Source organism: Porites lutea, chromosome 8 (genome assembly GCF_958299795.1).
Source record: "Porites lutea chromosome 8, jaPorLute2.1, whole genome shotgun sequence".
NCBI classification, from domain to species: domain Eukaryota; kingdom Metazoa; phylum Cnidaria; class Anthozoa; order Scleractinia; family Poritidae; genus Porites; species Porites lutea.
In genome coordinates this window covers 14,044,802-14,059,342 of record NC_133208.1, presented here as the reverse complement: position 1 = coordinate 14,059,342, position 14,541 = coordinate 14,044,802, and the positions used below count along the sequence as shown (strand labels likewise).

The following is a 14,541-nucleotide window of genomic DNA, read 5'->3' as shown; positions in this document are numbered from 1 at the left end:
TAATAACTAGCTGATAATACTTTGAATTCTCATCTGTACGGTGATTGGATATGCTAGTTGTGCCTTATCCTCTAAGTAGACGGATTTTATTCTTGACGAATTGTTCAGATTTTTTGTATCCTTCTCTGTAAATGTTTGTAATATTCTCAACTGGTTGCACAAATAAAATACCGTAAAATTTCGAAAATTCAGCCCCTCCATGTATAAGCCCCCTAAACTCGTATCGCAAAAATCCCTCCGTTAAATCGACCCTCCGAGTATAAGCCCTCGGGAGCTTGTACTTGGAAATTGCCCTCAAATTCAAAATAAAACGAGGCAAAACTGTACAGTAACACATGAATTTTTGTATTTGCCTAAGAACTCTTGCGTGTACCAAATGATTGTAGTCAGAAATTGCTGTTTGCATAGTTCACTCTTCACTCTTGGCTTGGATTTCCTTGGTCCATGTAGACCAAGTGCTTCCATGGCTGCGTTTTACAAAGGTGTATTTCCTCAAGGCAGGTTCAGTGAAACCTTTCTGCAAATTACTGACATAAATTTTCCTTCCAACTATAAGTTAGCCCAACCGATTTTGAGACGCAAATTTCCCTCCAAGTATAAGCCTAGCTGATTTTGAAACGAGAGCTTCCCTCCGTATATAAGCCCCTCCGAATATAAGCTCCTCAAAAAATAACCCCCCAAAATAGGCCTTTGAAACATATAAGCCCCGGGGCTTATTTTCGGAATTTTACGGGACTTCCATAAGAATCTGATTGAAATGATTAAAAGGAGAAAAGAACTCATTGAAGACACGCACGACAACTGAGTGTCACAAGATCGATGTGGACAGTCACGCAGTCTAACAGCAAAGGATACTTTCAATAGGCCTATTTTGAATTTACGAGTTGGCTCCCAACTTCGTTTCCAGGGTTCTCCGCTACTAATTCCCCGTCTCTCTTGCTTCGGAGGACGAATGGGAGAGAACCATGGGAACAAGGTTGCTTGGCTCCGAGGCTGCGTGGTATAAAACTAAGGAAATGGTATTGAGATTCGGAGATGAATAGTCCATTTATTTAGTTTTATTTCCCTCAGAAGTGGATTTTAATAATTCGAAACTGGCCCGTTCGCCATAAGCCTTCGAGAGCAGACGCCTTTTTCGGCTTTAGGTTTCGCCCCAATAGTTTCACACGCTTAGAAAACTGTTTTCTCGGTGTGTAAAGCAAAGCAGAAAAAGGCCTGTGCTTTGGCAGGCTAGTTCGCCATCAGAAATTACTTAAGGTAAAGGACAACAAATCGATTGCATCGACTTCTCATTTTAAGCTAGTGATAATCATGTACCCATATAATGATACGGGGGAGGGGGAGGGAAAGCAGTCATGGACAGAGGGTAGTGAGGCTAATTATAAATTGCTGCCTCTTGATACCCGTTAACAAACCTTATATGCCATACCATCATCAAATGCGTCCGTCCCTTGGCACACTTATTTTCTGTGCGATAAAAAGAAACAGTTGCTGGTGTCCAAGTTCAGTGTTTGGTAGATAGTAGCGGAGAGGGAGGGATTAATCAAACGGGTACCTCAAAATATGTTCTACCCCTACAGTAGCTAAAATCCCCTAGAAATTAGCTTTAACTAATTACTAATTAACAGCTGGAGAAAAACGTTAAAAACAAATCTACTGTGAAAGGTTATATTCTTTACATTTCTTTCCCTGATAATGTACATTTCCACCCGGTTGTCGATATTGGCCTGATATTGCATGTGGCTCTTAAAAAACTGACGACGATTTTGTTTAGGGATCATCGACAATACTCTCTAAATTATCTCATGGCCTTTCCATGATAAGCAGTAATACTCTGAGAAATTGGACGTTGTTTGCTATGATTAAACCTAGTCACTAAGAACTGTTGCAATAAATAAGGAAGCTTTACCATTAAGTAGTAGATTCAAAAAACTGAAACCAAATAAATGTCAGAAGAATTATAAAGGTGAAGAAGGTACAAATGCTTCAGTTCTAAAACGCTAACAGTAGAGCAAAAATTCCTTAACTTCTCCGAAAAATGAAAGGTGATTACGTACTTGATTATCATACCTGTTACTTGTCCTTTTTAAATTCCACGTCAGAAAAAATTGAAGGGAACACAGTATCCTGTTGTTACTTGCTGAAGCGTTCGTGTTTGGTTCATAAACAGTCGAGTGAGAGGCGCGCACTATAATATCACGAGCACGGTCGAAGGTCACAACGTGAACAGGGCACAATCCTAAGGTCACATATACGCGTAATCATACGGTAAAATTCCGAAAATAAGCCCCGAGGCTTATATTTTACAAAGACCGTTTTTGAGGGGCTTATTTTTGGAGGGGCTTATCTACGAAGGGAAATTTGCGTTTCGAAATCGATTGGGTTAGCCTTATAGTTGGAAGTAAATTTACCTTTTTTTGCTGTGTTTTACTTTGTATTTGAGGGCAATTTTCCAAGTACAAGCCCACGGGGGCTTATACTTGGAGAGGCGACTTAACGGAGGGTTTTTTGCGTTACGAGTTTGGGGGGCTTGTATATGGACGTGCTTATTTTCGGAATTTTACGGTATCTCACAAAAGAAACCTGTAAATCTGATCACATTATCATATGCAGCTTTCGCGAGTGGGTGAGCTGAAGTAAATACTGTTTTCTGATTGACTACCTATCTTTCCCGTTGGGAATTTTGCCGCAGTGGTCCCGCAGCCGGGCAACGTATTTATTGACCTCGAGACTCAGTCCGTGAGAAAACAAACAAACAAACAAACACCCTCGCCCAAATTTTGCGCAACCCTTTTTTCCTAAATTTTCGTGCGTATTACAGTCGTCGCAAGAAAAATTGAAGACATTGCTTACGCTTACACAATTTTGTTTGGGGTAGGAGAATGGCGGGGACAAACAAGTATTATTAATGATACAAAGGCGCCTTGCGGGGGTGCGCTTCTCGGTACTATTAAAGACGCTTTCACTCCACGTGTTCTTTTTTAACGCTTTTCTTTTCCTTGTGTGCCCATTTTGGTCTGGAGTCGGGTATGATTTTCGAGGGAACTACGGGAGTGGATGAACGTATTTATGGTTTTAATTCCAAATGAGTAAGAACGAATTCGAAATGGATTTTAAGAAATGGTTTTTTTTAGAGGTGAGATCTGAAAACGGGTGTGAAAAATGACAATTTTAGGTCTGATATAGGATTAGGATTTGGAGAACGGGGCGACACACCCCCACCAAGAATTCCCAGGAGTACCTTCTGGGGGATCAGTGCTTTAAACTTTTTGTTCTACGAATCCTTCGTTGCAACGCACCCTTTCTAGTGTCTAGTGCCAGGCTTTTCAGGAAAAAAACAACAACCTCGACCCAGTGTCTTTTGGAAAGCGAGAAGACACTGGGGACGAGGGTGGGTAGAAAAAATGGGATGAGTTTATGTGTCTAGTGTGAATTCGAGACGAATAATCCGTCTTTGACAGATTATTCGTCTTCAAAATCCGTCTAAAAAGACGGATAAAGTCAGACGAATTATCCGTCCAAATTGAACAACGGCCGTTTTTACACTTGAGATGGATTATTCGTCTGAGACGGATAATCCATCTTCAAAATCCGTCAAAATTGACGGAAAAACAGATGGATAGAGTCAGGCGGATTGTCCATGCAAAATTAAGACCGTTCCATTTTCAAATTACGACGTATTATCTATCTGACGCGAATTATCCCACGGATAATTCGTCTCAGACGGGATAATCCGTCTCTAGTGTGAATACGTTTATCGTCTCGTTTTCACATCTAGACGGATAATCCGTCTCCAGTATGAAAACGGCAATTGTCAATCAACGCAACACCGAACTAGTTCTACGCGTTAACACAAAACGGACAATTTCTCAACATTCATTTGCCACTAATCTCATACTGTACTTTGAGGTAAAAAGTACCTTTTAATACCGTAATTCCTTTTAACACGAAGATAAATTAGTGGCGTGTAGGATGTAGTAAGGTTAAGTAAGACTACTGAACTGAATTTCAGTCAAATTGAAATTAAGAATAGAGACCTTAAGATCGAGGTTTGGCCATCTTAATGCAAACGGCAAACTATTTTAGCTCAGAAATTGTCTTCAAAAATACGTTCCTATGAAAACGAATTGGATGATTAATAAGCGAAAGAGTTCCAAAAAGTAGTATTTCCTCTCAAACGCGGGATTGGAATGTTTTGGGGTGCAAAAATCCTTGCAGTAAATCACTTAACCCTAGAGCGTGCTCATGCTGTACAAATGTGAACCTCAAACCCCAAATTCTGACGGCAGGGCACTGGTCACGTGACTTCTTGACGTTCGCGGATAGCCGGAAATGCCAAAACACTCCGATCTTAAGGTCTCTTATATAAAAGCGCAATTTCATGCAATTTTTAGCTAAAACCAAGAGATAAAAAAAAAACATCACGTATCCTCTTCAACCTCAGATAGGACGTGTACAGTCAAGACTGAAGAAGATGGAGTAAACTTGGAAAACGTCGGCTCCACTTTTGGTTTAGTTTCGGGAGATAATCCGGCATGAAAGAGAATCAGAGCACAATATCAATTTTACGCTAAGTTCTCAAGTAAATTTCAAAAGCACGTATAATGATAAACTTCTAGAAGGAGGGTGTGAAAAAATAGATACAGTAGCAAAGTAAAAAATTGTTACAATCTGTAAAGAAATGGAATCTCCTCAGTCTTCAGAGGTACAGTTTTTCAGTCAGTAGATCTTTTACAAGGAAAGCCGTAAACTTAAATGAGCACGAAGACCAGGTTTTAAAGCATGGCACAATATAGCGAAGCATCTTCCATGGCGGGCTTTCCTCGTTTAAGAAATGATCGGTACCACAAAATCATGTTTGCAAGTTCTTTAAGGTTTCGACTGTAAATCCACTGCGGTACGTTTAAAGTAGTGTCAACCTCCAGCATAACTATTTTAAGTTGCATTCTGTTCATCGGCGCGTTCGTTTACTGGTTCTTACATCTTCAGGGGAGATCGCAGCACCTCGCCTGGTTCGCGGAGAAGTTGTGTTTCCCGATACGTTACTCGTACCATTTACGACCGGAGTCGATAAGGTCGGAGAAGCGGTAGCCGCAGCCGCAGCTCGTGCGCTGGAGCGACGCGAGGTAGCTGTTCTGGTAGGTGGAGTGTTAATTTCTGTCAGCAGCATAGTGGCGGGACTGGGAGGCATATTGTACTGGGTCGGAGTCATGCCCAAACGCTCCTCAATCATGCGTAACTGGGTTTCAGCCTCCCTACATTCCCGGTGTTTAATTTTCATCTCCTCCGTTTGTCCGTGCTGTAGCTGTAGCTGTTAGAGAAAGGAGATAGAGAAAGAGTTCGTTTCAAACGCTCAAAGAACAAATTTGTAAATCAGCTAACCGGCCATTGCCAACGATCTGTTTTGAAAATAAACTCGCGAGCTGAACAGAAAAGTAGTGAAAGCGGATTCAAATCTTCAAGTTATGGGGGTCGCGCAGGCCTATACGATAAGAAGGAAAGCGGCCTTAACCCTCTAAGCCCCAATTAATATACACGTACAAATTCTCCACAGTGATCTACATACATTTCCTTTAAGAATTACTTGAGAGAATTTAATAAATGATCAAGGCATTTTTCTTTGGCGATCATTTTATTAATTCTCATAACCTTATCTCTTGACGATATGCGGATATGGTTAGGAGAAAATTGATGTTGATCACTATTGGGACTTAAAAGGGTTAAAACAAGACTCGACACGATTCAGACAGAGCTTCCTCTTCCCATCCGCACTCAAGAAAAGAAGACAGAGAACAGGGTGGATTTGTGTACGAAAGGAAAAAAATAAATAAGTAAAGGCACCAATGCGATGCGCTTCTTTAAGCTTACCGAAAGTTCTTCCTTGGCTTGTGTGTGCTTAATAACGGCCTGTTTAAAAGCTTGTAGTTGTTCTGACAACATAGTGAATAAAGAAAAATATTAGCAACAATGTTGGAGTTATACATTGGCGGTGAAAAATGAGAAGAGCTTTAGTTGTCACTCACCAATCTGCGTTGTCAGTGAATGGAATGTCAGCGGAAGAGGCGCAGCGAACACTGCGCCGCGCATTCTCTCAAGAGGAGGAGCTTTGTTCTGCAGTCCGCCGAATTTACCTTTGCAAGAGAGCAAAACTATGGAGATTAAAATTCTCACTAGAAGAAACAGTATCACGGGGATTGGTGTCACCCTTTGAACCCTAAAATTAATACAAACATTCTTCCCAACGTTCTTCACGCATATCCTACCTACAAGACCTTTTTCACTTGCTGATCATGTGCTTTTTCTCACGGTATTTATGTTTGACTGAACAGTGTAATAATTCTTGGTTTTCACATGACGTCACCAAAATCCAAACTAAGAAACTATCGCTTCTTCTGAGTTTCTACTATCATGTGATACTGGAACACGTACCTTAAAACCTTTATACAAACAAATTTTCGGTTCAAAAGGGTTCTTTGTTTTGCGATACAGGACGCTTGAATTTCCAGGCTTTTGCGCGACGCGGCATTTAGTTGGCGCCCGTAAAGCTCTTAAGTGGGTTAAAAACATTACGGATTTTGGGGGATTTTGCTATCTAAACATTCCTTGTCTTAGAATAAATATTACTGTAATCTTTATGAGTTCCTCAAGCGACGAATTCACGCATAAGTAGGAAAACTCAAAAACAGATGTTTCTTTTGGTTTCCGGCGGCCATATTTGTACCCCTGAAAGGGACACAAACATAACGTCTCCATGCAAAGCTTTATAAATTTGGGTAAAACGTTTTTCCGAATATCTCGCATATGAACTATTGCATAGACCTGATTCTTGGCGAGGCTTTTTGTATATTTAAGGACGGTGCCCACTAATGGGAAGTATTTTTTCCCAGATAATGACTATGTGAGACAAGTAGATCATATCAGGGGCTATTGAAATCCAAAAAGAAAACTGGGGGTAACCACACATTTTTCAGAGATAACTGCGCCTCAATATGGAGAAAGATGCTGAATAGGCGTTTTTTAAAAAAATGGTAAAAAGTTATTTTTTCCCAAAATTTCAGAGTGTACACGTGAACTGGCACAAATGCAACGATAATTGTAACAAGGTTTCAAAATAGGCAACAAATGATAACATAACAACTGCTCTTTATACGTCTTTTTTTGAAATATCAGCACAACTGGGAACTTATCAGCAGCTACCCCTCTCCACGCGTTTGCCTCAAAAATAGTGTAAACGATATTTTCCCCGAACCAAAAATTGATCGTTTGCTGAGTAGGCTTATTACTTTCATTTGGTAAGATAAAAAATAGGGGTTACCACGCGTTTTTAGAAGTTAAATTGGTTGGTTTCGACCTTAACTTAATCGCTTTGGGGGTTATTTACAATTTTCCCCATCCCCTCCCCGGTCAGTTTCACTATTGCTTCACTCAACGCGAAGTACTCTGGGATATCCACAATGGCTAACAGTCAGAGAAAACAACAACGCACGGAGGAGAGCAAAAACAGAAAGTGAAGCAGGACATTTCATGGACTCTAAGGAAAACAAATTATATTATTTCATTCAACTGGAGCTTCTCCGTCTCAAACATTTAACAAAAATGTTTGGAGAAGAGCAGTCTCCAAGGTATTAGAGATTACTTGCAGCGCACACATAGAGTAGTATGGCGAGCTCAAGATCCACGGCTGGTGCTGTAAACAAACTCCTATACTGTAGTGGAAAATAGTCGACAGGGACTCTAAGACAGGTACTCCTTCAATCGTTTGCTTACCTGTACATCTCCTCAAGATTTTTTGACTGTAGATGCAATATGGATTGTAAACCTTCTATCGTTTTTTTATCATTTACCGGGTACCTCGATCGAATATGTTATTAAACTTGCACACATTCAATGAGCTTATATCTGTGCTTTGCGCTACCTCTTTCGGGCTTTGCGACAAATGTCATATGACATAAATGATTTGCATAGACTAAAGTTCCATACATGTGCTCTCTTTTAAAAAAGCTGAATAGTGTGAAAGTAGTTGTGCCGAATGCGATTATGTACCCTGATCATATATGCACTGGGCTATAATGATCATTTTATATATTTCGTTTTGATTTTTTTTTACTCTAGCATTCTGTGTTATGATCATTCACAATTTTTCGTTTATAAATGTTAATTTTAGACTTAACAGTGTCTGTTAAACCTAAGAAAGTCTTAGAATGGAAATACTTAAGTTTATTTTACCTTCCATCTTTAGTTTGTAAACAGCGAAATGGCAGCTATGTCTAAATGTCCAGATTACGTGTGGCGTGAAATTAAACCTTAAGAAATACTATCTACACGACAAGCTGTCAATGTGTCAATAATTTCAAGGCTTAGTAATGCCAAAACGCTTAAATAACAATGATAATAGTAAAAAGCATAAAAACTTTTTATCATTTTTTCCACGATGAAAGCGTTTCCTTTGCGGTCCGCAACTGTTTGTGAAGCTGTGATCTCATGAATTCAAACAATCTTGTGATAGTTTTTTTCTTGTTTGTTCAACAAATAAAAGCCTCGGACTCTCAATAAAAGGGACATCTGTATGTACTCGAACACTGTAAGTCTATCTTCTGGTGAATAATTACATAAAATCTTACAAAATTAAAGAAATATTCGGGAAAGTGTTTATAGCCGATTACTCGATAAAACGCGAAGGACGCGAGTTAAAGGTAAGCTTGCAGTTTCTCGATTAAGCGGAGGACTTAGAGCTATTTTCCTTCTGATTTACTGATCCTTGCCTATTAAGGGATTTGTTAATACCCAAACCCTAAGCGTAACATCTCGAAGCAATAACTTTTGATGTTTTAGAATTGACTTTTGTTTGACTATAAAAATGTTCGGTCAGATCGATCATACGTAGAAATAGCAACATGCACATAATTCTTCGGTTTCCAAAGAACTGACAAGGTAGATAGAAATTATTTTTCATCGGTTGAAAACGACGTATCTTTTCCACAAGAAATAACCCGAACCTCCCAGACTTACAGGAGACAAAATCAGTCCTCGTGTCCTGCGTGTTTCCCATTTCTGTCGCGTCGCGCGCGACTACCTTGGCATGCGCAAAAAATGTGCGCAGTAACAATAGTGGGCACCGTCCTTAACTTCTTTCATTTCCCAGATTCTAGACTTTCTGTATTAAAAGGATTCCATTTTAATTTCGGCTTTCTCACGTGAGTGAAAACAGAGAATGAGGAGAAATTCTACCTCACCATTGCGTCATTCCAAGATCACGTGAGATTGCGCGACCTGCCAGCTCAGCTTGTTATCGATATTCATGTTTGACTGAACAGTGTAAGAATAAGGAGAAATCTTAAACACTAGTCACTTAAAGGTTAATGGGCTAAATAACTTACCGTTACTTCTGATGCGATCTCCTCCTCTTGTAAGAATCGTAGGACAATGAGTGTGCTTTACAACCTACATTATAACAATACACAAAGGAGCTTAAGCTAAGACATTTCTGGACGACGCACATCAACCGGGAGTAAGGCTTTTTTCCTTTTAATATACCTTGACGCTGATAATGTGTCTTACTAAGTATCTTTACTTTTACTGAGACGAATTGCCAGAAAATTTGGGAAAAATTGCTGCCCAGAGATGCAAAATAGCCACTTCCGCTCGTAAATCAGTAGTTTCTTTATTGCATTGCAGTCGTCCGTTAGTTGATTTGTGTCAAAGCCACAGAACTAGACTCCAGTAGTATCCTCTTGCTTTCTGTCGGAAAACCGGAAGTCTAGTGGTGAAAAGTCCTACCAAGTGTAGGTGATCCATTGGACACGAACAGATTCCAATGGAAAAGTACATTTTTTATTCGTGTGATACTGAGAAAAATTCCACTCATGTTGTATGAGGGGGTAGAAAGCCGTTTCAACGGAGTCCATTGGAAACAAATAGATTCCAATAGAAAAGCACATTTTCCAGTCGTTACAGACTTAGAATATTCCACTCATGTTGCAGAAGAGGGTAGAAAGTCGTTGTAATGGAGATTCCACCGGAATCGATGAGTTTCCAATGGATGCGATGGGCTCCATCGCACGACTTTCCAACCCTCCTCAAATTATTGTTTACACTTCCGGTTTCATCTTATAATTAGACTTCCGGTAACTGAAGTGGACTCGACTGTACTTCCGGTTTCATTTTTCGACAAGAGCCAAGAGCCATAATGGCTCTTGCTAGAACCCATTGGACTCCAGGTTTTGTCCACTGGAATCTAGTTGAGGGGAATTGGACATCAGGGCCTTAAAATGACCGTGGGAGAACTTACTGCCATTGTCCAGCTTAAGGCTATACGCTCTGTGGCTAGGATAAGTACGTAGAAATGACGGTCCCGTTTTGAATAGGGCATAACAATCCCGCCAGCAACACAGGCTAAATGTAAAAAAGTCATGTCTCCACTAGTACATTCATGTTAAAGGAGCTGTGTCATGAGTTCTGTATCAAAACTCTAACAGTATAAACAGCCACCAAACTGAGTGAAACATAAAAATAAAACGAGTCAGGGGCGGACAGAAACAGTTGAGGAAGACTAAAACGGATTGAAATTGCCGATTTTTGAAAACTTGTTAGCCTAGCAGTTTCCAAAGTTCACTTTGCTTGTGTTTAACGTTTCATATAATGCTTGAGAGACATTTATTTGACGAGAAGCTGTGATTTTGTCGTTTACAAGAAAAATTTTCCCCTTACGTTTACAAGGAAGCGTAATTAGCAGTATTAACAACATGAAATAGCCAGCCGTGGCACAGCATTGCCGGCAATGTTGGAACAATGTTGCAACCATTTGAATTAATGTGGCAACAATGTTACAACACTGTGTTGCGCGGACAATCGTTGCTGCGAATCGCCCCGTTTAACATCACCTTTAAATGCATCAACAACAAGTGTACCCACCTGTTGTCTGTATTTATTTGCACAGTCCAGGTCATCTAGGATCAGTGTATCACCCAGTAACATACCGAACACTACAATGAGACAAGCAATGAATCAAACTCGAGGAAAGTTTCAAAAAACATGCAGAAGACAGGGATACTCAACAAACTTTTATAAGGGGAGGCTCCGCCCGAGGTCCAACCCCTTTCCATTTTATATACCATTTTTCACCCCTTTCGTATACCTTCTATTGACAAATGGTACCCCTTTCACATACCTTGCCTAAAACTTGCCGTAAATGCATTGTCCTTTAAATAGGAATCAATCACGAAAATAGGACGTTTCCCCGACTTGATAAAGCCATAAAATTCATCTGTTCGGCTCTCTGGGCCCTTTCACAGACCCAAATTACAGACTTCCCTTCCCTTTTATATACTTCAACAAGTAAAATCCCTACCCTTTCACATACAACCCAAAAGCCTAAAATGGTACCCCTTTCGGGCGGAGTCTCCCCCTATAGGCCATTATAGGGAGTATCGCCCCCCCCCCCCCCCCGGGGGCAGAAAACGAGAAATGAGTTGAAAAATATGAGGCATAAAGACTTCAAAGGTTATTTGGATTCCAGATGAAAAACTCTTTCGAGTGTTTGATTTAGGTTTTGCAATTCATGGTAGCGAATTTGTTTGTTTTCTCCGATACATATTTATTATTGACTTTGAGGGAAATTCTTGAAAGTCACGAAGAACTTTGTATATCCCGGACAGCAGAGACGTTTCTTGCACAATTTCTGGTGATAGTGATTCGTGGCTTAGGTCTGTTACCGACATCGAAGCACCCCGCAGCACGCGAGGGAAAGAAAAAACCAGTGATACCCAACAAGCATTGGTAGATGTTCACGGAACATAGTAGTGGAAACCCATAACAGTGTATCTGGACAAAGTTATTTCTACCTCTGAGCGTGGAATCACTGGAACTGTCAACAAAGGGGAAGTGGATGTTGTGCGTTAAGGGGTGATGTTTCCTAGGATTAACGTATTTGTACCCTATACTAGCCAATGTTTAGCTGCCTGAGTGTTTGTAGAAACTGTCGTCCGACTAAAATGGGAGAGGGGGGGAGGGAAGCATGTTACTGATTCTTGCCGTTTACGCTAGCTTGTTGCAACAAATCACGGAGCTCCACCAATGGGTATCTCTTTGACAACGGGTAACCGAAACGTCACCTTCCTAAACAGAAAATTCATTTCTATTCAACATCCCTCAGCACTGCTTTCTTTCAAGCATGACTGTTTACCTGCAAATTACCTTGGCCTTAGAGAAGTTCTTCATTCAAGAACTTATCGAAGTGAGCCAATCTGCTCGCCACTCGCGCGTGAGATGTCGCCGGCGCCTCTCCAGCGTTGGCCCAACAGTTGTTTTTAAACTAGTGACCATAGAGCAGACTAATGATTATCTAATGGTCTATTGTCGCACAGGCCCTACAATAAGTACTCGTATTACCTAGCTTGCAATTTTCCGCCTCTGTTGGAAACATCAACATATCTCTTGCGTACACAGGGTTACCAGACGGATTGTAACTGCCCTGACCCCGTATATGTGGAAGAGCTCTAAAATTAACAGTCAGTATTAATGGCTACTCATCGCTAAGCTACGCTACAGGCTTAAAACTCTGAAGCCACTAGAAAATTCTTGAGCGTGCTCACTAGCATATTCACAGGCCCCTGCTGATATGTCTGCGAGCATTGCTAACTTTTTATAATGCACTGGGGGTTAATAGAAAGAAAAATCACGCATAGGGTCCTACCGAAATATAGAGTTCTATATGAATTCGCCTACATATTCAAAAGATAGATCTTGATTATATGACGTCACAACTGACTACGCGAATGAATGAGAGTGTAAGCCAGGTTAAACCTGCAGATAATAGTATAGTTCATTTTAATGTAGTAGAGTAACTCATACAACTGGGCACTCCCTCAATTTTCTGTTTGTTAAAAATCGACTTACCGTAAATCCTCTATTAAGACCCCCGGGGGGGGGAGGGGTTTATCTACTTTAGAAGAAACGATGGTATCAGTTTCTCCATAAACAACTAGAATACAAAGCGGAAAAGCTCTAGTACAAGACGTTGGAGGTCATGTAGCCGAGGATCAATAACAAATCGAACTTCCAGTTCGTAAATAAACCATCCCGGATCAGTCCACACGACGTTTTACTGTCGTGACTGATTAATACAGTCTATCATTAAAATAGTCAAGAATAATAAGCGGAGGGGAGGGGATGGAGGCTTAAAGAGAAGGGGGTTTATTAACTTTCTTTCCCTGAAAAGGAGGGGCTTACTAGTGAGAGGGGGCTTATTTGAGGGGGGAGGGGGGGGGTATAGAATTGTTAAGCAGGTTTGGGTTTGAAAACATCTGAGAGACACAGCGTGTATGAGAACTGGGTGTAATTTGGTCTATACCTATTCCATTCTGGTAAACTACGTCTGAAGATAGAATCCAAGGGTAGCACTTGTTGCTGGCCATTAGAGTCGCGATACACTTGTTTTGCCTAAAAATAAACAGTCACTCGTGTTATTCAAAAAGTGACATAAAACTAGATAAATGTTACTAGTTATTTTAGAGAGCTACAAAAGGACTTGTGTGAAGGTCATGGAAGTGAGACGGTGATAATTACTTCTGTGAAATAAGCAGCAAAGGAAGTTGAAGTTTTTGTGCCAAAATATTAGTAGCTGACTTTGCCCGTTGATACAAAACATTAGCTCATGAAATCAGTGTGCTTCCGACCAGTAAGGCAAATACTTAAGTTACGGTTCATTCCTGAGGTAACACAGAAGCCTTTAAGTCGATTGATTTTATTAATACCGGAGGAAAAGGAAAAGAAATCGACAGTTTAAACAGGCAAGATTGTCCGTTTGTCAGGAACTTGAACATTCACTCGAGCTTTGTGCGGATATAGTACGTCACATAAAATACCTCTAAGATAGTCATAACCAACTGTGTTTGCGGGTGATCTTACATTCGACACAAATTGAATTTGTCGCTACACAAAGAATAGTACAAATTGCATTTTTTCGCTACACAAAGAATAGTACAAACTGAATATTTTCGCTACAAAAAGAATAGTATTGCTACCTCGCAAACGCTTGTCAGCAATAAAAAATACACCCTACTCCATACAGAGCACAAAACGACAGGTCCAGTAGAATAGGATAGAACCCGAATAGCATAACCTACGTACATACTGGCTACCCAAAAAGAGAGAGAGTTTTTAATGAGCGAAAAGCACGGCAGGCAAAACACGAGGTTTAGGGAACGAACTAGACTTGCTACAAGTCGACAGCACGAGTTTCTTAGCAAGCGACCAAGCGTACGACGAAGTGGCGAGAGTTCGACCTTCGTCCCGCACCATATCAAATTGGAAAAAGGACTTTTTTGAAAGTCTAAGAACGAACCTTTTCTGTCGTGAGAGTAACGACACAGTCCATATCGGATGCCATGTGCCACGACAGTACTCGCGCAACGTCGTCATCTACCACTTGAGCTAAATGAGCTACCTGCAGGAGGAACAGAGAACAGCGTTAGCGCTAACACGCAACAAAAGTACCCCGACGAGATAGAGCCAAGTGTCTTCATTACCGAGGCTGTCACTGAG

The 14,541-nt window shown here is 40.6% G+C and overlaps 1 protein-coding gene across 1 annotated transcript in view; it reads right to left on the bottom strand.

Annotated features, from left to right (window-relative positions):
- Window positions 1-3,903: 3,903 nt before the first annotated feature.
- LOC140946809 (structural maintenance of chromosomes flexible hinge domain-containing protein 1-like) overlaps window positions 3,904-14,541 on the bottom strand; it is a 49,915-nt gene continuing 39,277 nt past the window's right edge. The window contains exons 48-55 of the mRNA XM_073395919.1: window positions 14,342-14,443; window positions 13,349-13,437; window positions 12,388-12,494; window positions 10,912-10,982; window positions 9,378-9,441; window positions 6,024-6,131; window positions 5,869-5,930; window positions 3,904-5,311 (exon numbers count right to left, since the gene is read on the bottom strand). Of these exons, the coding sequence (XP_073252020.1) occupies window positions 4,952-5,311; window positions 5,869-5,930; window positions 6,024-6,131; window positions 9,378-9,441; window positions 10,912-10,982; window positions 12,388-12,494; window positions 13,349-13,437; window positions 14,342-14,443 (963 nt within the window). The 3' untranslated portion in view covers window positions 3,904-4,951. The remainder of the gene's footprint in view (window positions 5,312-5,868; window positions 5,931-6,023; window positions 6,132-9,377; window positions 9,442-10,911; window positions 10,983-12,387; window positions 12,495-13,348; window positions 13,438-14,341; window positions 14,444-14,541) is intronic.